Here is a 26,308-nt window from a genome sequence, read left to right on the forward strand (position 1 = left end):
TTCATCTGTCTATATACTCTGTCTATCTCATCTAATGTATAGCCCCTAGTGCTAAGTCCTTCTTTAAGTGTAGATAATCCTATATTATAGTCCTCTGTCCTGGTAGAAAGTCTTGAAACACGCATAGCTTGTCCTTTGATAATATTATCAAAGATGTGTGGATGGTGCATGCTAGATCTATGAAGGAAAGATGGTTTATAACAAGTTTTCCTAAAGATCCTAGTATTTATACCATCCCCTGACTTAAAGACTGTAACGTCTAAAAAGTCTGTGCTATCTAAAGACCAATCCATGGTGAATTTCAAAAATGAATTTCTCAAATTAAGTTCACTGTGAAAGTTAATAATATTATCAAAGGACAAGCTATGCGTGTTTCAAGACTTTCTACCAGGACAGAGGACTATAATATAGGATTATCTACACTTAAAGAAGGACTTAGCACTAGGGGCTATACATTAGATGAGATAGACAGAGTATATAGACAGATGAACACATTGAGAGAGAGTAGAGCTAGACCATACTTTTCTCAGGACACTCGCCTAGGAACATATTCGAACAGTACTATCAAAGCATGCACACTTGATATTATCCTACCTTTTGGTAAGGGACTCAATGTGATCCAACAATCAGTTGAGAGACACTGGAATATACTAACTGTTGATAATCGAATAGCCAATTTAGTAGGAAGTATCCCATCATTTACTTATAGCAACATGTACAGCTTGAAGAGAATATTATGTGGTAATCAAATGACAACACCTGTACTAAGGACAGGGCTGGAGAGGACTAGTCAGTGTGGTAGATGCCCGCAATGTAGATACATTGATGAATCACACTATTTCAGACATCCCACGAACCATCTTTGACAATACACTGCAACAGTGACTGTAACACCAAAAGCGTTATATATGTAGCTCACTGTGTGCATTGTTATTCGCTCTATGTAGGAAAACCAATAGAACACTAAGGGAAAGAATCAGAGACCATGGGTATTGTCTGAATAGACAGCAGGAATATAGTGCTTTGAAACATACCTTAAGGGAAGGTAGACAACACACCTTCTTGTTTCAAGTACTACAAGTGATTCCAGTGGGACGGAGATTAGGGGACATGTTAAATACCACAGAACAAGCTGAGTTGAAGTGGATATGTAGGCTAGCTGCCCATAGAGAGAAAGGTTTGAATGAAGTATTGTCCATCAAACCACACCTCAAGGGCAGGTCTATTAGATAGACCGTCCGTCCATCATTGTTTAGTGGTTACAGTGTAATCTATGAGTCACCCAGTTGCTAGATGTTTTCATCTGTTTTCATCTGCCTTTAATAATGGTTATAACCACATTATAACATTTATGATTCCATTAATATGTATTGGTCCAATTTCAACTGATATTGTCTTATCACAATACATACTTCTCTTCTGTAGTTCAGTTACATATATTCCTTGATCAATATACATTGATGCATTTATGACTATGTTCAGCATAGACATATGATTACTTGGAAGTTATAGATAGTGTTTGCATATCTTGCGTTTGGTCACTAATGTGTATTATTACACCAGTGATTTATTCTCTGAGTCAGAGATCGAAGTATAGAGTATATACAGTGTTAGTGACATTAATTTGCCTTTCTGGTAAAGTATTTACAAGTAGCTAGTAATTATTTGCATTATTTGCACTTAGCGAGGTACTAACACTCATTAGTTTGTTGGTATGTCGATGCTTTATCATGTTAGTCATTTAGGACTAGTTATTTAGGACTGAATTTAGCAGTCATACATTTCTGGATGAATTTAGTTGTATGGTCATAACCTTTAGAGACATATCTTCATATAAGTTAGTTATATGAGAGTTTTATTATCATTATTATTATTTTTTCGTCTATTTTTTCGTTTATATTATTAGTGTTATCATCATTTTTAATATTTTCCACATTATTTATAATATTCATTGCTTTGTTTATATTATGTTATATTTATTTGTTTTTAAGTGTTGCATCTATGGGATTTCTTAGAAGCGTTGCTTTCATATACACTTTATTTTTATTCATTATATATTTGCTGCGCTTCTTATGTTTATGGGAAGTGTCCTATGCATGCGCTTATTCAGCTAAGTTGTCGTTTTTATATATTCTCTATATGTCTTTGTATATACAACTTATATATTATTATATTCATGCTTTATTACTCTTAGCATGTGATGCTCCTGAAGTGAGCTACTGGTGTTGAAGCTGTCACTTTAAATGCAAATAGCAGGTTTGCTGACAAGCTTGAGTGAAAGTCACATGTATTAGTACCATGTTTAGGATTGGATGGAAATCTGTTTTAAAATATTCCTAACATATTTAAACTGTTTTAAACTAATTATATCTGTTTGTCTGAAGAAGCAGGTGGAGTGCCTGCGAAAGCGCTCACAAATAAAATTGTTATATTTTATTATTTCGGCTATTGTTTGGATGTGTGTTATACCTTTTGTTGAGCACGAGGATTGGACCGAAGGGTTGTGTTTCAGTTAATGTTTGGAACTTTGGACATTTGCAGAGGATTATTTCCAGGAGTCTCTTGGAGCCGGTATTTGGCTGAACTACCACAATTTGAACAATATATCTTTGTTTGTTCGTCAACTTGCTTGGGGGAGTTGGTTATATAACGCAGATACTGTTTTGTTTTGGAACGTTCGTCAGCTTGTTTTCTGGAAGCTGGTGAAGTTACGCTGAAGCAGTTTGGTGAGTGAAAGAGCTCTTGGTAGTCGCAGTACTAAATTTAGTGCTGAATTAACTGTTACAGACATTTAATATTACGGCTACGTGTTTGGTGCTATAGCTTGGTTACACAGCACCCCAACACCCTCTTGACTTTTACAACAGCATACCAGCAGTTATTATATTGTTTCTTAGCTCCAGGGTGTGTTTCTCTGCATATTTTTGGTCTACGTTAGGGTGGTTTATATAATATATATATATATATATATATATATATATATATATATATATACACACACACACACACACACACACACACACACACACACACACACACACACACACATAGGTTCGTACTAGGCTATCTGCCCTAGGGCATTTATAAGCCTAGCCAGAGTGTGTGTGGCTTTCACCACCCCTGAGAATACTACGCCCTTTTAGGGTTTAGTTTACTGTGCCTCTGTCTAGTAGTGACACAGAGATGACCCCCGGGGTTAACCTACGATCTCCCATCCACTCGTCAAGATTTCTCTTGAATAGAGTTAGTGAGGGGCTCTGCCTAACATGGATTGGGATTCTGTTCCAGAGTGTAGAGAGCCTCTGGGTTATGAATCTGTCCCTCCAGCACGTCCTATTTATTTCTGTGTTGAGGTTTAAGTCTCTTGCTCTCATGGCTCTGATGGATTTGGATTTTCTGAGGTGGAGCATGTCCATTAATTCCGGATTGGACATGGCCTTGTACGTCAGGCACAGATCACCTCTGAGTAGGCGGTATGCGACTGAATAGAGCTGGAGTTTTTTCAGTCGGGCAGCATATGACATATGTTTGACCCTTTATCCTCTTGGTGAAGAACTTTTGGGTCTTTCCAACTGCTGTAGGTGTCGGGTAAGATACATCCCAAATTGGGCATTGTACTCAATCATTGGCCTGATAAGAGAAGAGTACAGGGGCACAATGACCTCTCTTGATCTAGATGTGAAACCCTTCATGATAAGGTGGGCAATATAGAAGGTCTTCCTAACCACATTGGCAATGAGTGTCAAATGAGAGGTTACTGTCAACCTGGGTCCCAAGGTCCCTGATTACCTCTTCCGTACTTAATGGATTACCACCTATGTGGTAATTTGTGGGTACCTTGTTTTTCCCAAAGGGTATGACTATACATATTTTGGTGTTCAGCTTAAGGCCATGACTCTGGCACCAATTATCCGTTTCTATGAGGCCTTTCTGAAGGATGTTTGTATCCACTGGAGTATCAGTTATGGCGCCCAGTTTGCAGTCATCTGCGAACTTTGTCAGCCACAATCCTCCTATGTTTGCCTGTACCTCGGAAAAATAAATGCCGAACAAGAGGGGTCCCAGGACTGAGCCCTGTGGGACACCGCTTGTGACTGGCTTAGAGTCTGACATAGCTCCAGCAACTCTGACCCTGTGGGTTCTGTCCTTGAGCCAGTTTGCAACCCATCTTGTGACATATGGGTTTACATTTAAGCTGGTGAGTTTGTCTATGATGCCCGAGTGGAGTATTGTGTCAAAGGCTTTGGCAAGGTCAAGGTAGGCTGTGTGAACTGCCTTACCCTCATCAATGGCCTTAGTGACTGTTTCAAAAAAGTCGACCAAGTTCAAAAGGCAGGATCTGCCCTTGACAAAGCCAAATTGGGTAGGATCCAATGTCTGTAGGTCCCCAATGTCTTTGAGTTCCATAATGATCCTTTCCATAGCTTTGCAGACCAGGCTCGTCAAGCTTATGGAGCGGTAATTTCCAGGGTCCGTAGAAGCACCGCCTTTCTGAAGTGGGACCACTGTTGCCGTACGCCACTCTTTGGGTACTTATCCTGTAGTAAGGCTAAGATTAAACAGCAGCCTTATGTGTGGGTTTAGTTCCTCTTGGAGTTCATGTAGCACACAGCCCAGGACACCGTCCGGTCCCATTGATGCTGTGTTTTTAGCTTTAGAGAGGGCGGCTCTCACCTGGGCATCTGAGATGTTAGGGAGGCTACACTCTGCTGGGATAGTTATTTCTCCTTTGGGGGGGGGGGGATTTGCACTGAACCTGTCTGCCAGAATGTTGGCAATGTCAGTGGGTTCAGTGTATTTTGTGTCATTTTGGACTAACTCTGAGCATATCTTGGGGTTTCCACCCAGGTTTCTAGCATAGCTGAAGAAGGCCTTGTGATTGTCTTTTGTGTCTTTTGCGATTTTTCTCTCAAAATTTCCTGACTGTGCTGAAAATAAAGATTTACAGGATTTAATGCATTTTGCTGAACAAGTTGGAAAACATACTTTGCAATGTGGTTTTGATTCATTAGAGGCATCTTGCAGGGCTGCTGTCACTGGGTCTGTACTTAGAGGGCATGCTTGGCTTAAGGAGCAATCTTTGCCAGATCATGTTAAAGCTAAATTGCTGTTTGCTCCCTTAAACCGAGATCGCCTGTTTGGCAACAAAGCAGAAATATTACTTAAAAAGATGGAGGAAAAAGCTAAGTCTATGCAAACTGTTAAAAGATTTCCTGCAAGTACAGCCTCTCAGATTTAGTAGGCATTGGCCCTCTAAGAATTGGTCCATTCCTGCCTCTTTCAGGCCTTCTCAGTCCAACCTCAGAACCAGCAGGCTTCAGTCCCAAGGTATTCACAGGACTAAGCAGTGGGTGGCTCCCACTCCCACAGCAGGGAGTAGTAAAACTACCCCCTATAGTAAACTGTCTCAATTACTTAACTTTAAAACTTCCAAGCCCTGCACAACTGACTGTTCCTTTAGGGGTAAAGATTGCCCTGCAGGCAAAAAATTGGGAACTCATTACCCAGGACAAATGGGTTTTAAATATACTTTCCCAAAGATACAGATTCCACTTCCACTCCTTACCAACCCCAGACGGTTGGCCAGATCTACCCCCAAATCAGTGGGCAGAGGCTGAAAAGCAAGTTCTGTCTCAAGCATCAGGGCTATTCAGTCTGTCCCAGAAAAAGAAAGGGGACAAAGTTTCTACTCCAGACTTTTCCTGGTAGCAAGAAAAGACAGCTCACGGCGTCCTATCCTGAACCTTTCTATTCTAAACACTTTTTTGGTGATTACAAAATTCAAGATGCTAACTCTCCACCAGTTGCTTCCTGTGCTAGGTAAGAATGCCTGGTTGGCAAACCTGGATTTAAAGGAAGCCTACCTGCACATCCCAATCAGGGAATCTTGCAGAAGATACTTACGCTTCAAAGCAGGCTACATGCACTATCAGTTCTCTGCACTGCCCTTTGGCTTACCTACTGCGGCCAGGGTATTCACAAAGTGCCTAGCTCCAGTCATTGCATTTTGCAGGCAAAGAAATATTCAAATATACCTATACCTGGACTATTGTCTAATTCAGGCAGAAAGCCAGGACATACTATTAAATCATCTGGCATTTGTAAAGAAATTGCTAACTTCTTTGTGGTACACCATAAATGAAAAGAAATCGCATCTTGTACCTACCAACAAATTGTATTCCTGGGAGCAAGCTTGAATACAACTTCCCAGATGACCTACCTCACGCTAGAGAAACAAGTTCATTTGACTGGCCACAATGACCCAGCTATCTACAAGGAAAATACTGCAAGCCCTGGGGTTCATGACCGCCTGCATTCTCTTAATTCCATATGCAAGACTGCATATGAGGAAACTACAATGGTATCTAAAAAGCCTTTGATGTCAACATTCTCAGGAGCTAGAGTCAATGATTCCTATCATACCTTGTCTTCAGATAGAGTTCCTTTGGTGGGCAGAGGCCTACCACCAAACAAGGGTCTGCCATTCAGTCTGCCCCCTGCCTCCCAAACCCTAACAACAGACACATCAGACTATGCATGGTGGGCTCACTTGGCAGGAAAGTGCATTCAGGGCAAATGGAACCCAAGTCAAATGCACCTGCATATCAGTCAGAAAGAGATGTTAGCTGTACAGAAAGCTCTGACAGCCTTCAAGGACCACATTCTTCCAGGACAATTAATGGTAAAGACGGACAGCACCACTGTTATGTGGTACATAAACAAGCAGGGGGGGGGGACCCACTCATACCCTCTCTGCAGACTAGCCATGGCTCTGTGGAACACAGCCTTGAGCTACCAAGTGCACCTACAGGCTCAATTCCTGCCAGGAAAGCTAAATACACTGGCAGATGAACTAAGCAGAAATCTCATGGACCCACACAAGTGGAGACTGGAACCAAAGATATTCAACATGTTGAGATACAAATGGGGGAGCCCAGAGATAGACCTGTTAGCCTCCCCCCAGAACTACCAATTGGACAAATTCTGCACAAGGACTCTCCACAAACAAGCTTGGAAAGTGGATGCCCTGTCCTTCACCTGGAAAAACCTATCGGTTTATGCTTTCCCCCCTCTGCCTCTCCTCTCCAAGGTACTAGTAAAGATCAAACAGGACAAACCAAGGGCAATACTGATTGCACCAGACTGGCCCGGCCAGCACTGGTTCCCCCTCTTGCGCAGTGTGTCACTGCTGGCACCATGGCACCTGCCTCAGACCCCTGCCCTGCTGCCCCAGCAGGAGGGCCAGATTCTGCACCCGGAGCTTCAAACCCTGAACTTGGCAACCTGGCTAATTACCTGATCTCTCCGTTACCATCCCTCAGTAAGCAAGAGATGAATGTCATTCTGGAGGCAAGGAGGCCTAGTACTAGAAAATCCTATGCTGACAAATGGAAGATATTCTTCGTGTTTCACTGTTGCAGTCATCACATTTGGGTTATCTGCTTGCAGTAGCCCTCAAGTCGGCCTGATTATCAAAGTCTTGGGTCCTGCGTCAGTTGCTGTCTTATCTTCCGTGACGTCAGGGTTATAAAGCATGCAGCAAATGCCATTACATCAGTCTTTCTTGCCGTGTAGTGCCCGAAGCAGAAGCAGTTCGCAAGTGCCGGTCAGCTGGCTCTGGAAAATGTTGTTTTTGAGTTTCACAACCGAAGTCTTCAACTAAGGGTAAGTACCCCGTTGGGGAAACTTTTTCTTGATCTAAACTGATGTCAGTAAAAGTTAATATTTGTATGAAATCAAATACCTCATAAAGATTTCATTCGTTCTGTATTCCTTCCCTAGGCCCTGACCTCGCTGTCAGTTTTGTGCCTTATTTAAACCACGAACTATTCGTCATCTGTATATTTTCGCTTCTAAATACTGTGGTGCTTGGTTCAGTTATCCAGATATGACTACCAACATTCTGAAAAAACACAAATATAGACAGGCCGCCTAGGTCCAAAGCTGCTGATGACAATTCTCCTAAGCTAGTCGCTGGTTCGCCAGTACTCAATGAGGCACTTTTGCAGCCCCTGATACCCGCTACTTCAGATTCGCAGGTCTCTACTGAGACCCATTTGGAGTCTGGTATGCCACAGGATGCTTCAACTGGGGAACCTGCGGATGTCTCTACCTTGGGTGGGTCCAGAGCCCCTGTGCAGGCACCGGCTTCTGAGGGTGTATTCAGGCCTACTGACTTGCATATTAAACCTACACCATCTTCTTCAAGGCCTAAAGCTCGAACCATACCTAGGAAACAGACACCCAGACTGCATCGTCAGGTCTCTATGCCTAAAAAAACAAATAAGAATGGCAAAAAACCTTATTACTTTAATCAGGGGAAGCCAACCTTCCCCCTCTAAGAGACTTAGACTGAATTTGCATATGATACTTCTGACCAGGATTCTGAAATGTCTGTCTCCTCTGAATACCAGGATTTACCCTTATCTACTTATGAGGATTCTGATGCAGAGGACTCTATTCCCTCTGCTTCTCCCCCAGAAGATTTTTCTTTTGGTGAAACCTTGCATACTGTTGGGGAGCATTTTCACTGGGAAAGCCGGGATTACTCTGATTCTAAAAAGAGGCTTGGAGATTTCTTTCTCCTGCCCCAACACAGGCCTTTAGCTATCCCTCCTGTACTGGGCATTGTTGACTATGCTTTTTCAGAGTCTAACTTGGCCCCTGATTCTTTACCTCCTGCTCCCAGAAAACTTGATAGATATTACAGGGTTCAGACTCTCACAAGTTCCTTTTTAAAAATCCTACTGCGGATTCTGAGACCATTTCACAGGGACCCAAGGGCATTAAGGCTTCTACTGCCAAAAATCCTACCCCCTCTGACAGAGATTCCAGGGACCTGGATAGATAGGGGTACGAAGGTATAAACCTCTGCAACCTAGGCCATCAGGGCCTTAAATTGCAAGTTTCATATGTTAAAGTATCAGCAGCATATTATTGGATTGCTTAAACAGAAAATGATGTTGATTCCTGATTCTGCTGAAAATAAGGATTTACAGGATGTAATGCATTCTGCTGAACAGGTTGGAAAACATACTTTGCAATGTGGTTTTGATACACTGGAGGCATCTTGCAGGGCTGCTGTCACCAGTTCTGTACTTAGAAGGCATGCTTGGCTTAAGGAGCAGTTTTTGCCAGATCATGTTAAAACTAAATTGCTGGAATGCTCCATTAAATTAGGACCGCCTTTTTGGCAACAAAGCATAAGTTCTTCAAAAGATGGAGGGAAAAGCTAAATCTATGCAAACGGTTAAAGATTTCTTACAAGTGCAGCCTCCAAGGTTTAGTAGGCATTGGCCCTCAAAATATTGGTCCTTTCCTGCCTCTTCTAGGCCTACTCAGTTCAAACCCAGAACCAGCAGAACACCCAGACTTCAGTCCCAGGGTACGCACAGGACTAAGCAGTAGAGCGTTCCCACTTCCAAATCAGGGAGTAGTAAGACTCCTCCCTATGGTAAGCTGTCTCAATGACTTAACTTTAAAACTTCCATGCACTTCTCAACTGACTGCTCCTTTAGGGGGAAGATTGCTCTGCAAGCAAAATACTGGGAACTCATTACCCAGGACAAATGGGTTTTAAACATAGTTTCCCAAGGATACAGATTTCACTTTCACACGTTACGAATCCCAAACTGTTGGCTAGATCTACCCCCAAATCAGTGGGCAGAGGCTCAAAAGCAAGTACTCTCTCAAGATTAAAGGCTATTCAGACTGTACCAGAAGAGGAAAAGGGACAAGGTTTATACTCTCTTCCTGGTACCCAGAAAAGACAACTCATGGCGTCCTATCCTGGACCTTTCTGTCCTAAACACCTTTTTGGTAATTCCAAAATTCAGGATGCTAACTTTTCACTAGTTGCTTCCCATGATGGGCAAAGATGCCTGGTTGGCAACACTGGATTTAAAGGAAGCCTACCTGCACATCCCAATCAGGGAATCTTGCAGAAAATAACTACGCTTCAAAGCAGGCTGCTTGCATTATCAGTTCTCTGCACTGCCCTTTGGCTTATCCCACTGCGCCCAGGGTATTCACAAAGTGCCTAGCTCCCGTCATTGCATTCTGCAGGCAAAAAAAATATTCAAATATACCCATACCTGGCCGATTGTCTAATTCAGGCAGAAACCCAGGACATACTTCTGAATCATCTGGCATTTGTACAAAAGGTGTTAACTTGTCTGGGGTACACCATAAACTAAAAGAAATCACATCTGGTACCCTGTCAACAAATTATATTCCAGGGAGCAAGCTTGAACACAACTTCCCAGATGGTTTTCCTCACGCCAGAGAAATAAATTCATTTGACAACTTACTTCAAACTAGTAGCCACAAAAAGCCTGCTATCTTCAAAGCAAATACTCCAAGCCTTGGGGTTCATGGCCTTGTGCATTCTACTAATTCCATATGCAAGACTGCATATGAGGAAACTGCAGTGGTATCTAAAAAGCCTATGGTGTCAACATTCTCAGGATCTAGAAGCAATTTTTCCTGTCATAGTTTGCCTACGGTTAGAATTCCTTTGGTGGGCAGAGGTCTGCCACCAAAACAAGGGACTACCATTCACTTTACCCCCTGCTGCCCAAACCCTAACAACAGGTGCATCAGACTATGCATGTGGGGCTCATCTGGCAGGGAAGTGCATTCAGGTCAAATGCACCTGCATATTAATCAAAAAGAAATGTTAGCTGTACATAATGCTTTGATGGACTTCAAGGGCCACATTCTTCCAGGACAATTAATGCTAAAGACGGACAACACCACTGTTATGTGGTACATAAACAAGCAGGGGGGTACCCATTTTTACCCCCCTCTGCAGACTAGCCATGGCTCTGTGTAACACAGCCTTGAGCTACCAAGTGCATCTACAGGCTCAGTTCCTGCCTGGAAAACTAAATAGACTGGCAGATGAACTAAGTGGAAGTCTTATGGGCCCACATGAGTGGAAACCGGAACCAAAGACTTTCAACATGTTGATCAACAAATAGGGAGCCCATATATAAACTTGTTTGCCTCCCCCCAGAACTATCAATTGGACAAATTCTGCACAAGGACTCTCCACAAACAAGCTTGGAAAGTGGATGCTCTGTCCTTCAGCTGGGAAAATCTATCAGTTAATGCCTTTCCTCCTCTGCCTCTCCTCTCCAAAGTACTACTAAAGATCAAACAGGACAAACCAAGGATGATACTGATTGCACCAGACTGGCCATACCAACACTGGTACCCCCTCTTGCACCGTGTCTCACAGCTAGCCCCATGGCACCTGCTTTAGAACCCTACCCTGCTGTCACAGCAGGAGAGCCAGATTTTGCACCCCCAGCTTCAATCTCTGAACCTGGCAGCCTGGCTAATTACCTAATCTCTCCATTACCATGCCTCAGTAAACAAGTGTTGGATGTCATTTTGGAGGCAAGGAGGCCTAGTACTAGAAAATCGTATGCTGAAAAATGGAAAAGATTCTGTGCCTGGAACAGAACTCAAGGGGTGGCCACAGCAGTGCCCAATTTACCTCAGATTCTTCAATACTTAACTGAGATGCTTCCCAAAGGCCTTTCCTTTTCCTCCATCAAAATTCACGCCTCAGCCATTTCAGCTCATTACAACACATAACCCACCCCTCTTTTCTCACCCACTGCTGAAGCAGTTCCTCAGAGGGGTTAAAAACTTAAGACCACCCAGGAGAGCCCCAACCCCAGCCTGGGACCTTAACTTTGTGTTGGAAAAACTCACTCTTCCTCCTTTTGAGCCAACTGCAACTGCAGAGTTAAAATTCCTTTCTTGAAAAACAGCTTTCCTTTTAGCAATCACTTCAGCAAGAAGGTTATCTGAATTGCAGGCTGTTATGGCAGTGGAGCCCTTCATCATCTTTCATGCGGACAGTGTGTCCCTCAGGACCAGTCCCTGTTCATGCCCAAGGTGGTATCCAGTGTGGCTCTTAATCAGTCCATTCATTTGCCAACCTTCTTTTCTAATCCACAGAACAAAGGGGAACGGATACTGCACTCCTTGGACGTGCACAGACAACTTAGATGTTACTTGGACAGGACTAAACCTCAAAGAAAATCTGAACAACTGCTGGTGGCATTTGCTGCAGGGGCAGAGGGGAAGGCTATTTCAAAACAAACCATTTCTAAATGGATAGACCATTGCATTCATTTCTGCTTGTAAGCACCATGGAAAACCTGTCCCACAGGGGATTAGACCTCATTCAACCAGGGCTGCATCTACCTCTACAGACTTTCTCAGAGGTGTCCCTACCAGAGACATCCTAGAAGCTGCTCCCTGGAGTTCTGTACATACTTTCACCAAGCATTACCATTTGCCAATTTTCTCTAAATCAAGAGCTGACTTTGCCACTGCAGTCTTGCAGGGTCTTATAGCTTCTCCTAATGCTACCTAAATTCCTCCTCCCATCCTTAGCTTTGGGAATCTACCCAAATGTGATGACTGCAACAGTGAAACATGAAGAACATAGTACAGTTGTGTACACTTGCCATAAATGTAGATGGTCGAGTGTGTTCACTGTTGCAGTCCTGGTTACCCTCTCTCCAGCCCCCTGACTTCTTTTGGCTATACCTCAACTCTGCTTTACTATGCTTAAATGCTTTTTGGTGTATTTGCTTTTTTGTTGGAGGTATAACCTTGTATGTATATATATTTAATTGCTTCCATTAGGGGGCACCTGACATCTGGGGCAAGAAAAAATGATGTAATGGCGTTGGCTGCATGCTTTATACCCCCTGACTACCTGACGTCACGGAAGATGAGACAGCAACCAACGCAGGACCCAAGACTTTGATAATCAGGTCAACTGAGGGCTACTGCAAGCAGATAACCCAAATGTGATGACTGCAACAGTGAATACACTCGAACATCTACATTTATGGTTAAGTGTACACAACTGTACTTTCTGAGGTTCTGAGTACAGTACAAGTTTGTTTTTTCGTACGACTTAGGATTGCCATGGGGGGGGGGGGGTGTCTTTTCAGGATTGTTTCCAGCATTGTAGTTAGTGATAGTGAGTGCATGAGCTGTGTAATGTTTTTACTTGACATGTTTATGCAGGTTCTGGAGGAAAAATAAACAACTTGTATTTTTATTTCCAGACCAAGGTTGAAATGCTTGATAATCTCCTAGATATTGAGGTCGCATACAGTCTTCTTAAAGGTGGAGGAGATGATACTGCCAAAGATCCCATTGATGTTAACTATGAAAAACTCAAGACTGACATTAAGGTTAGTTAATAAATGTTCTCTGAAGTAAGGCTAATTAGTATGAATGCCAGAAAAAATGTAGTAGGACATATGCATGTAGAAGGAAGTTGAATGTGTTCATACTTCATGTTTATTTATCATCTAGTATTAACTAGAAAGAGAAAGCGTTTTAAGTAAAGTTTATGTAGTACCAAAAGTGAACATTTTAATCTTTACATTTTTTATTAAATACAACGGTCGCTGCATTTTCTTCCTTCCTTTACCCACAGAAGTTGACTTCCAGATCACCATCATCAGGCTTCAGAGTTTTTGAGTAGGGAGGTACTTTGCTTTTGCTTATTCATACGTAGCACCTCATGCCTATCCCCAAAGTACTGCCTCAGCCTTTTAGTGAAGACCAATAAAAAAAAAAAAAAGGCTTCGGCTTACTGTAAGAGGCCAATTGATCCATCAGCTTCCTTGCAGTCAGATCCACTGAGCTGGACTGAGGGCCCTTTTCAGGCGCATCCCACACTACAAGACAAATACAGACATTACAGAAACAGAATGAAGCATATACACCAGTTTGTAATTAAAACAAGAGACTAAAAGAGTTGATAACCAAGTAGAAGAAATTTCCTGCTAGTAGTAGTGAAGTATATGTTTGATAGGTGTATGATGAATGATGGATCAGCAGGTACAAGGAAGGCCCCTTCCTTGGAAAAGAGTTTGTAGTCTTGCATACTGTTTACAGTAGTGAAGTATGCACATTTATGTTGTTCAAGTGTTGGCAAAGCAAATGCAGTAAGGAGGGACACAAGGTTGAAGAAATTCTGTAGTCCAAAGTGATATTTGTATGACTAAGAGCTTCGGCCATCGTCAATCAAGCATGAGAGTTGTGATTAAGCTAGTTTGAGTTGCTTGTGGAATAATGTCAGGTTGCTAATTTGTCTGATATCAGGCAGGGAGTTCTAGATAGGAGGTGCAAATTTCGAAATTAAAATTTCTCCTACAATGAGTAGAAAGGGGTTTTATTTAGTAGTAATATGCTATGATTTCTTAGAAAAATGCTTGTGATCAGTTTTTAGCTTACAGCTGAGACAGGGACAAAGACTTAATGTAGAAGTTTAAAGGTTAGGATGTTAAAAAGGAAATTTTATCTAAGACTAATAGTCATTTAACTTTGTGTATGGAGGTACAGTGATCATTCCTAGCAGTGTAAGGTTAATAAATATGAGTATTTTTTTTCCATTCTCTGCAGTGTGGAATTGTTATAGGAGGAGTTAAGAGTGAAAAGAAGTCCATATTCAAGTTTGGGATTGAAAGTGCTAAATGCTGTAACTGTTCTGGCTTTTTGGGTAAGGAGGCTGGAAAACTTGCAATAGACTTTTAACTGATTTTGTACTTTCTGTGGTTTAGTATGAGAATTAAGGGAGTCTGATCAAAAATAATGCCTTGGGTACCTTTGTTCCTTGACTGCAGGGAGAGCTGACTCAGTATGGTCTTCAATAATTAATAAGAGAATATTGCTTTGGATTAGTATTTTTGTGTTGTCAGGAGTAACATCATAGTAAGGTTATTTGTGTTTAGATTATTTGTACTTGGCTATTTCTGTAATAAGTCTTGCTGCAAAGATTGTTTCAGTAAGGAGGCTTGACTGTGTGGAGGGCATTAAAATTTCAACTGCCTATAGCAGTAGATTAGTCTGATGCAAGTCAAATGGTATACTAAACAGAAAAATAGTGGGCCAAGGACATACCCATGTTGGTATCCCTTTGGAAATATTTTTTTTTGGGGGGGGGGGTACGTTGTACAAAAGCAGATATGAAAGTTCCATTTTTAAGTAAATTTTTAAACTAGACAATCATTATCAGAGAAACCAATAAAATAAAAATACCACAAAGACCACTGATATAAGCAAAACGCAATTTATAAAACACTTAGTGCCTCGGCTTACACAGCCTTCAAAGAGTAAAGACATCACAAACTCATTTTACTTAAATACAATATACATAATTAATTAAAACATCAAACAATAAATCAGTCATTCGATTCAGATCACATATTTCCAATTACATTCCTTATTAAGTCCAAAAGGCACCAAGGTACCATACTTTAAGGAGGGTTTCTGTCTTAAGAAGTTTATTTTTTTAAAGTCACACATTCCCCTATGCTAACTTGTAGTTGTTCTAAAACACATCCTTTAAGAGACTCAGGGTTAGAATTATGTGCCACCATACATAAAATGATTACCAAGGGGGCTCTCTAATTTCTTATTTTTACATCCCTAATATGTTCCTGTAAACGAACCCTGAAGCTTCTATATGTGTCCCCTATATAGAACATATTACATCCACACCTCAACACATACACAACCCCCTCAGTATTACAATTGTATCTATACCTGGCTCTAAATTTAATGCCATTAATATGGGGAAAAAGAGCTCACTATATGTTGGCAGATAGAACAGCCATCACATGGAACAGTGCCATTGTGTACATCCACACTCTGATTAATGTTAACATCTGGTAGGTGAAATTGATTGTGGATCAGTATATCTGGTAAATTCCTGGCTCTCTTGTGTGCAGTGTTCACAAAATTAGGTAGTATAGAATTCAAGGTTTTGTCCCTTAAAAGCATGGGCCATAAATTACATACCTTTTTAACAATTTCCTCAGTTATAACATTAAAAGTAGTCATAAAGAAAGCTTCTTTGTGGCTTACATTATCAATAACCTTATTGGTATGCCTTTTCCCACCCTTACAAACATTATAAAATTCCCCCTCAGAGTTTGTTAAATACCTCATGTCCCTAATTTTTTGCTTAGCTTCACTAACCAACTCAGCATCATAGCCTCTCTTGATAAACATATCCTCTGCTTCCAATATTTCTCTGTCAAAAATTCTATTTTGGCTACATAGCCTTTGAATTCTTAAACATTCATTGTAAGGCAATACCTTGACTAAATGTTTGGGGTGACAACTACTCCCATGTAAAAATACATTTATATGATCAAATTTCCTATGGAGACTAGTAGTGAAACAATCTAGATTTATATCCAAAAAAATTCACTCGAGGTCCAAGCTGCATACCATCAAAACTTAAGCCCATGGTATTGAATTGTAAGTCATCAACAAACTTAAGGGCCTCTGTCGGACTTCCTTGGCATAAAAAAATAAGATCATCAATAAACCTAAAATATAAAATAACGTGATCTAAAAAAAATCATGCCTATAAACAGTCATCTTCAAGCATGGCCATAACTAGGTTCACATCCATACACAGAAACCACTTGAATTGAGTTTGTGTAGCAGTGAGTCATGGTTTACATTAAAAAGATGTCAACAATAAGAAGTCCCTAGAAGTTCCGTGTTTAAAATGGTTTGGTCTGTTAAGTACTAGACTGTTGTGATCTAGCTGTACATTGGTCAGAAGCTGTGCTGTTTATCTGATAAAATGTTGTATTTTTAATGTATTTCAGAATTTGTTGATAAAGGTTTTTTTTTTTCCCCAAGGAGTTTTGCAAATGGACATATATTGAGAGGCTGCCGTGTTTATTCCAAACCTGATGACTTTGTAAGGGCTCATCTTAAACAAGATACGGTCTTCAACAGCTATAGGAAGAAGCTCTCTTTCTGAACAAAGACACATAAATCTGTTCCAGACTATTTGTGGTACCCAGAAAAAAGGTGCATCGTGGATACCCATATGTTCTTTGTTTCACTGTTGCAGTCATTACATTTGGGTAATCCTGCTGGCAGGTTGCCCTCAGTTGGTCTGAATTCCAAAGTCCTGGGTCCTGCGTTGGCTGCTTTCTCCCCTTCCCTGACGTCAGGTCGTCATGGGTATAAAAGAAGCAGCCAACGCTATTTTCTTTAGTCTTTCTTGCCGCGTGGTGCCCGAAGCAGTTCGCAAGTGCTGGTAGGCCGACTCCTGAGATTTCATGTTCGAGTTTCAGATCCGAAGTCTTCAATAAAGCTAAGTACCCAGTTGGGGAAACTTTTTTTTCTTGCTCCAGACCGATGTCAGAAAAAGTAAATAATTGTATTTCTTGTGGAAAGCAAATACCTCATAAGGACTTTCATTCTTAATGTATTCCTTGCCTAGACCCTGATCACAACGTTTCTAGTTATCGGTTTTGTGCTAGATTTAACCAACGCACTATTAAGCGTCGGTATGAGTTTCCTTTAAACTGTTTTGGACGCCGGTTTAATTATCCAGAAATGTCATCGGATAGCCATCCGACTACCAGAGTTCACAAAAAAACGCAAAGAAAAGGAGAGAGAGAGAGACAACCGAGGCCCAAAACCGACGACAAAGCTTCTCCTAAGCCAGTCGCTGGTTCTCAGCGAGGCGCTTTCGCAGCCCCTGACGCCCGCTACTTTAGAGTCGCAGGCCACTACTGATTCCCACGTGGAGTTGGCCATGCCGCTGGAAACTCAAGGTATTGGAGCCTCTGATACTATTCCTTCAGATGGGTCCGGAGCCGCTGAGCAAGCATAGACTTCTGAGGGTGTATTCAGACCTAAACATCTCTACATTAAACCGACTGCAGCTTCAAAGGCAAAGACTAAAACTCCTTCTAAAGCAAAGAAACAAACTCAAGAGCCACGTGGACAGGCCTCTATGCCCAAAAAAGATGCTTAAAATGGCCGAAGACTTGATTACCTTGATCAGGGGTTCCCATCCCCCTCCTGATAAGAGGCCTAGGCAAGAGAGTGACTACGAATCTTCAGATCAGGTTTCTATTTCTTCTGATTCCTCTTCTGATCAGGAATATTCTCTTCCCCCCCATGAGGATTCTGATGCTGAAGAATCTATACCTTCAGCTTCTCCTCCAGAGGACTATTCTTTTGGGGAAACCTTGCATACCATGAAGGAGCATTTCCACTGGGAGAGCCAAGATTTTTCAGAATCTAAAAAGAGGCTCAGAGATTTCCTTTTACTTCCACAACACAGGCCTCTAGCCATTCCACCTGTGTTAGACATTGTAGATGTGTTTTCGGAGTCTAGTCTTACCCCTGACTCTTTACCCTCTAGCTCCTGTTAAGCCTGACAGATATTACAGGGTTCCTGACTCTCATAAATTCCTTTGTAAAAAACCTTGCTGCAGACCCAGAAACTATTTCACAGGGTCCCAAAGGAGTTAAGGTTTCCGCTGCAGAAAACCCTACCCCCTCTGACAGAGATTCTAGGGCACTGGGTAGATGGGGTAAAAAGGTTTACACATCTGCTACCTTGGCTATAAGGGCCTTAAACTGTCAGTTTCCTATGCTCAAATATCAGCAACATGTTATGGCATTGCTTAAACAGAAAATGTTATTAAACGCTGAATGTGCAGAAAATAAGGAAATGCAGGATTTATTGCATGCAGCTCAACAAGTTGGAAAGCATGCTTTGCAATGTGGTTTTGATTCTTTGGAGGTCTCCTGCAGGGCCGCAGTTACGTGCTCTGTAATTAGGAGGCATGCTTGGTTAAAGGAACAAAATCTCCCTGATCAGGTCAAGGTTAAATTATTAGATGCACCTTTACAGCATGATACTTTGTTTGGTGTTAAGGCAGAAGAGGTGTTAAAGAAAATGGAGGACAAAGCTAAATCTATACAAACTGTCGAAGATTTTTTACAGGTACAACCACCTAGGTTTAGTAGACACTGACCTACAAAGAATTGGTCCTTTCCTGTGTCAGACCTCAAAGGGGCAGATCCAGACTCTCTAGAGGCAGATCCCAGGCGCAAGGTTCATACAGGTGAAAGCAATGGGTGCTTCTACCTCCAAAGTTGGAGAAGACAAATCACAACCATACAGGAAACGGTCCTAGTGACTTCCCCCTCCCTGCACCAAGAACTTATCTCCTGGCAGCACCCTTAGGGGGAAAATTAGCACTTTTTTTCTCAATTTGCACATTATAACCCAGGACAAGTGGGTTCTAAATATCATGTCACAAGGCTACAAGTTCCATTTCCATACCCTGCCAAAGGCAAACGGCTGGCCAGATCTGCCAAGAAAATCAATGGAGAGACTGCACAAAAACAAGTCTCATCCCTCATGGACATTGGGGCCGTTCAACAAGTACCAGAGCAAGAGCAGGGACAAGGATTTTACTCGACTGTTTTTGGTACCCAGAAAGGACAAGGCCTGGAGACCAATACTGGACCTATCTATTCTGAACACATTCCTAGATATACCAAAATTCAAGATGTTGACTTTGCAGCAGCTACTGCCCATGCTGGGCAAGAATGCTTGGCTTGTGACTCTAGACCTAAAAGAGGCATACCCTCATGTCCCAATCAGACAATTATGCAGAAGATACCTCAGATTCAAGGCTGGCTCAATGCATTACCATTTCTCTGCACTGCCCTTTGGCTTATCTACTGCACCCAGGGTCTTTACAAAGTGCCTGGCACCAGTAATTGCATTCTGCAGACAAAGATGAATACAAATATATCCTTACTTGGACGACTGTCTGATTCAAGCAAAGAACAAGGACATTCTTCTACAGTATCTGACGTTTGTGAAAAGACTTCTAACATGCCTAGAGTACACAGTCAATGAAAAGAAATCAAAACTAGTACCCTCTCAAGAGATAATATTCCTGGGTGCAAGCTTAAATACGACTACCCAGGTGGCTTATCTCATGCCAGACAAACAAAGACATCTGACTATTTATTTCAAAATGTTGGCAACAAAGGCCCAGTTATCTGCAAGAAAAAGTCTGCAGGCTTTGGGCTTCATGTCATCCTGCATCCTACTAATTCCATATGCAAGACTGCATATGAGGAAACTTCAATGGTACCTAAAAAGTGTTTGGACTCAACATTGCCACAGCCTGGAAACAATGATTACTCTCATTCCCTGCCTGCAGCAGGAGTTTCGATGGTGGGCAAAGGCTTGTCACCAAAACAAGGGACAGCCATTCACATTACCCCCAGCCAGGCAGACACTAACAACGGATGCATCAGATTATGCCTGGGGGGGGCCCACATGGCAGGAAGATGCATTCAGGGCGCATGGTCCTCAAACCAAATGCATTTACATATCAATCAAAAAGAGATGCTAGTTGTTCAAAATGCCCTGACAGCCTTCAAGGACGTACTTCATCCGGGACAACTTATGATGAAGACAGACAACACCACGGTCATGTGGTTTATAAACAAGCAGGGGGGCACACATTCTTACCCCCTTTGCAGACTAGCCATGACTTTGTGGGACACAGCATTGACTTACCAAGTACATCTGTAGGCACAATTCCTGCCAGGAAGGAAAAATACTCTGGCAGACAAACTAAGCAGAAACCTCATGGATCCCCACAAGTGGCAGCTGGATCCGCAAGTCTTCAGCATGATAACAAGGCAATGGGGATGCCCAGACATAGATCTATTTGGCTCCTCTCACAACTACCAACTAAAAAGATTCTGTACAAGGACGTATCACAGACAGGCATGGAAAGTGGACGCCCTATCTTTCAGCTGGAAAAATGTATCAGTATATGCCTTTCCCCCACTGCCTCTCCTCCCCAAGGTACTCCAAAAGTTCAGACAGGAGAAGCCAAAGATGATGCTAATTGCCCCAGACTGGCCCCGCCAGTACTGGTATCCAATCCTAAGGAACTTGTCTCAGTGCCCAGCTTGGACCTTATCTCAAATACCTCATCTATTGACCCAGCAAAACAATCAGATCCTGCACAGCCAACTCAGGACTTTAAACCTAGCAGCATGGCGGATAACATAGCTATACAAAACGCACCTCTCAGTAAAGTTGTGATGGATGTCATTTTGGAAGCCAGAAGGCCTAGTACTAGAAAATCTTATGCTGGAAAATAGAAGAGATTCTGTGCTTGGAACCAGGCACAAGGAACTGATACATCTGTGCCAAATATTCCTCAGATTTTGCAATACTTAACTGAGATGCTGGACAAAGGCCTATCTTTTTCATCTATTAAAATTCATGCCTCTGCCATTTCAGCTCATTACAATACAGAGCCACCATTCTATTCTCATCCCTTATTAAAGCAGTACCTCAGAGGAGCCAAAAATTTAAGGCCTCCAAGGAGATAACCAATGCCTGCATGGGACCTCAACTATGTCTTGGAAAAACTCACCCTGCCTCCTTTTGAGCCAGCTGCTACTGCTGATATAAAGTTTTTATCTTGGAAATCAGCTCTGCTCCTAGCAATAACTTCTGCAAGACGAGTTTCAGAGCTATAGGCACTCATGGTTGTGGAACCTTTTATCATTTTTTATCCAGACAGGGTCTCTCTAAAGACAAACACAACATTTATGCCTAAGGTGGTGTCCAGTGTGGCTCTTAACCAAACTATTCATCTGCCAACTTTTTATCCAAATCCACAGAACAAGGGGGAGAGAATTCTGCATTCTTTGGATATACACAGACAGCTTAGATTCTACTTAAACAGAACTAAAATTTTCAGAAAGACAGAACAATTACTAGTGGCATATGCTGCAGGATCACAAGGAAAGGCCATGTCAAAGCAGACTATTTCAAAGTGGATAGGCCGCTGCATTCGTTTCTGCTACTTGCACCATGGCAAGCCAGTGCCTAAGGGCATTAGGCCACATTCAACCAGAGCTGCAGCCACTTCAGCAGTCTTTCTCAGGGGAGTACCACCCAATGACATTTTAGAGGCTGCTACTTGGAGTTCAGTGCGCACCTTTACAAAGCACTATCATCTGCCACTGTACTCTAAATCCAGGGAAGGCTTTGCCACTGCAGTCCTGCAGGACCTCATAGCCGCTCCTAATACTGTTTAGCTTCATCCTCCCAACCATAGCGTTGGGACTGTAACCCAAATGTAATGACTGCAACAGTGAAACACGAATAACATAGTACAGTTGTGTACACTTACCATAAATGTAGATGTTCGAGTATATTCACTGTTGCAGTCCAGGTTACCCACCTGCCATCCCTCTTTTTCTTCTGATGGAACCTATCTTTCCTTCTCTGATTTATACAATTTATGTGGTGTATTTGCTTGTACATGAAGGTAAAGTTCATATTGGAGCATATATTTTCATATATATATATATATATAAATTTTTGGCTACCCTTTTAGGGGGCACCTGACATCTAGGGCAAGAAAAACTAAAGAAAATGGCATCAGCTGCATGTTTTATACCCCCTGACGTCAGGGAAGGGGCGACAGCAACCGACGCAGGACCCAAGACTTTGATATTCAGGCCAACTGAGGGCAACCTGCCAGCAGATTACCCAAATGTAATGACTGCAACAGTGAATCCACTCAAACATCTACATTTATGGTAAGTGTACACAACTGTACTTTCCTGTCTGCCCCTTCTGGGAAAGAATTCTTGTCTAAGGGCATTCTCGTAGATGTCATGGTGGTGGCGGCAGCCACGAAGGAGGAGTTGGCAGAGACTTCTTCCTCTGTACATCCGCCGAACAAGGAGTCTAGACAGATATGGGAAGTGCGTATTTAGTTCAGTGGCCTTTACACTTAGATCCTTGAACTATCTTACCCATTTCACGAGGTTGCAGAGGGATCTCCTCAAGGAGTTGGGAGATTCCATACAGGGTGCTTGTCCTGAGGGAGACCTGGATAGGATTTCTGCTCAGTTGTCCACCCTGAATTCCATAGTTAACTCCTCCATGCGGCTCATATCTCATGCGGCTGATGGAGCGAGCAGAGCAGCGGGTTCAGGAGTTGCCCTTAGGCGCCACTCCTGGATGTGCCTGTGTAATTTTCCACCTTCACCATCGCCACATTTGATGGTTCCTCCATGTTTGCTTCTAAGGTGAAAGATACACTCACTTGGTGTGAACAGGAAGGAAAAGACTGTCTCTGCCGTGAGAGTCCGTTTTACCATCCCCTCTCGACTATTCCTCAAAGGTCAAAGGGGTGGTAAGATGTGGTTCATAAAGTCCCAGTGGGCCTTTCCAGTCACACAGAGTGAATCCTCCTTCAGAGGCAGAGGAGGAGGAAATGGTGGACGTCACCCTCGAGGCAGGGGCGGTCCGCAATATCAGCAAGGCCGTGGTTCCTTTCGAGGGCGGCCTTATCAGCTGTCCTGATGTAGGGCCCGACTGCATCTCTCTGAGGCCTGTCAGGGGTCGCATCTCTTTGTATCCAGAAGCCTGGCTAAATTTAACCCAAGACAAGTGGGTAAAAGAGTCGTTACCAGAGGATATATCGTACCCTTTTCCCTTCCACCATTTGTTCCCAAAAAGATCCCAGATGTTCCACCCAATCACAGGGATCAGGCAACTGTGGAGATCAACAAGTTGCTCTCAGAAAGAGTCATCCAGCCCGTGCCAGCAGACCAGGTAGGATCCTGAACTTACTCCAGGTTCTTTTTAGTCCCAAAACAAAAAGGAGACTGGAAGCCAATATTGGACCTCAGCAGATTAAACGAATCCGTGAAATAGGACAAGTTTCAGATGGTAGCACTGCAGTCGATACTCCAGTTGTTAGGGGACATCTATTGGATGTGCTCTCTAGATCTCCAAGACGTCTACCACCATATAAAAATGGACAAGGCGTCAAGGAGGTATCTGCACTTCTCGCTGGGAGCCAGTCATCATCAGTTTCGTGCTCTGCCCTTTAGTCTCACCACAGCCCCCAGGGTGTTCATCAAATGCATGGCAGTAGTGACAGCTCACCTGAGACGTCAGGGATTCCAGGTGTTTACATATTTGGACGACTGGCTCCTCACCGCCACCACCAGGCATCTACTTCTCCAAAACAGGGACATCACCATCCAGCTTTGTGCTGAACTAGGAATCTTCATAAATTGGGAAAAATCTGCATTACTGTCCTCGCAGTCTGTGATTTTTATAGGCACAGAGGTGGACACAGTGGATATGACAGTTCGCCTTCCCGCCGAAGGAGCACAAAACCTCATCTCACAAGTTCAGCGACTACTCCCACTTCGGAAGGTCAAAGCAAAGTGGATTCTTCAACTTCTTGGAACGATGGCCTCAACCATTCTGTTAATACCTCTAGCCAGCTTACATATGAGAATCCTTCCATGGCTCCTATGCTCCCAGGGGTCGTTCCAATACCTACCGCTGAGTCACTCTTTTTTCTGCTGACAGAATCATGCAAAAAGGACCTTCGTTGGTGGATAGCCCCCAACAATCTATTCACGGGAGCTCCCTTTGTGCTTGCCCAACCCGTTGCCACTGTGACCACGGATGCCTCCTAGGTCGGGTGGGGGGGGGGCATTATCTGGGCTGGACGGTCCACGACACATGGCAAAAACACAAGGCTCATCTGCATATCAATGTTCTGGAGATGAGAGCGGTGCTTCTGGCATTGCAAGCACTTCAGGAACTTCTTCCTCCAGGGACGATTGCGATACAATCGGACAAACATGTTGGTTGTGTGGTATATCAACAAACAGGGCGGTACCAGATCTTACCCACTCTGTCAAGAAGCCATGCGAGTTTGGGAATGGGAAATTTCTTCCCAGCGCTTCCTGGTGGCAACACACATTCCGGGGACAATCAACATGATAGCCGACAAGCTGAGCCGGGCAATCCTGCTGCCCCACGAGTGGTCTCTGAAATGGGAAATAGTGGAGCAGATTTTCCTAAAATGGGGACGATCTTGCTGCAACCTTTTTGCCAGTCCAGTCAATTGCAAGTGCAGCAGTTATTTTTCCCTAATTCCCCCTCCGGGGGAAACACCCAGAGACGCTCTGGTACGCGATTGGCCCACGGGACTTCTCTGTGCCTTCCCTCCTTTTCTTCTAATCCCCAAAGTGATACAGAAAGCCAACCGACTGGGAAGCAAGTTGATCCTCATTGCTCCTTACTGGCCTCGTTAGGTCTGGTTTCCCTTCCTCGAGCCTTTTCTGGATGATACTTGGATCCCTGGACCCAGTTATAGATCTACTGACCCACATGTCGGGTTCATTACACCACTCTCTTCACACCCTCAAATTGACAGCTTGGCTGATCCAGTTCCATCTCTAGTCAGGCTTCATGATGCTTCGTCAGTGTCCCACATTCTTTTATCCTCACACAAACCATCAACCAGAAGGCTGCATGACAGTAAGTGGAAAAGGTTTTCTATTTGGGCACAAAAGATGAATGTGGATCCTTACACCACTCCCGTTCCCGTAATTCTGGAATTCCTTTCAGAGCTTTTTCAGCAGGGATCTGCTGCAGCCACCATCAAACTACATTTGGCGGCTGTTAAACATTTTTATTTGGGATCTCCAAATGATAACCTTATGACCACTCCCGTTGTAATTCTGGAATTCCTTTCGGAGCTTTTTCAGCAGGGATCTGCTGCAGCCACCATCAAACTACATTTGGCGGCTATTAAACATTTTTATTTGGGATTTCCAAATGTTAACCTTATGTCACATAAGTTATGTAAAACCTTTTTGAGAGGAGCCACCTTGCTGAGACCACCTTTACAGGAACCTGTGGCTTCTTGGGGCTTAAATTTTGTGTTGTCCAAACTTAACATCCCCTCCTTTGGAACCATCTCATTCAGCTTCTTTTAAAGTATTTGTCTTGGAAGACTGTGTTTTTGGTAGCTATTACATCAGCCAGACATGTTTCTCAGCTACATGCCCTGTCTATTAAACCACCTTATTTAGTTTTTCATAAAGACAGGGTTTCTTTACGTACCAGCCCTTCGTTTGTCCCCAAAGTTTGTTCTTCTGCCACATTGAAACCAGTCCATTGAACTTCCAGTCTTCTTTCCCATTCATAACAATGCAGCGGAATACCGTTTTCACCAGCTGGATGTTCACAAACAGCTGTGTTTCTATTTGCAATGGACCAAAGAATTTTGGAAGTCAGACCAGTTGTTCATTTCCTTTTCTGATTCCAGATTGGGTTTGCCAGTTTCTAAGGTGACATTGTCTAACTGGATTTCGATTGCATAGCCTTCATCTACAGCTCTGAGGGCAGACCCTTACCCCACAGGATCAAAGCTCACTCTACCAGGTCTCTGTCTACCTTTGCAGCCTTCCAAGCCAGGGTACCAATTGATCACATCTGTGCAGCAGCTACGTGGGCTACTCCTCGCACCTTTATCACTCATTATAAGTTGGATTTGGCTTCTAGGGGTAGAGCATCCTACCCTTTGGCTCCACGGTGCTCAGGAGTATCTTCCAATGAGCC

At 42.9% G+C, this 26,308-nt stretch overlaps 1 protein-coding gene across 1 annotated transcript in view; it reads left to right on the top strand.

Annotated features, from left to right (window-relative positions):
* Window positions 1-26,308, top strand: part of PARP1 (poly(ADP-ribose) polymerase 1) — a 2,301,307-nt gene that overhangs the window by 1,620,724 nt on the left and 654,275 nt on the right. Inside the window, exon 20 of the mRNA XM_044060208.1 lies at window positions 13,101-13,229. Coding sequence (XP_043916143.1) covers window positions 13,101-13,229 — 129 coding nt within the window. The remainder of the gene's footprint in view (window positions 1-13,100; window positions 13,230-26,308) is intronic.

Source organism: Protopterus annectens, chromosome 1.part2 (assembly GCF_019279795.1).
Source record: "Protopterus annectens isolate FY-2018-M chromosome 1.part2, PAN1.0, whole genome shotgun sequence".
NCBI classification, from domain to species: Eukaryota; Metazoa; Chordata; order Ceratodontiformes; family Protopteridae; genus Protopterus; species Protopterus annectens.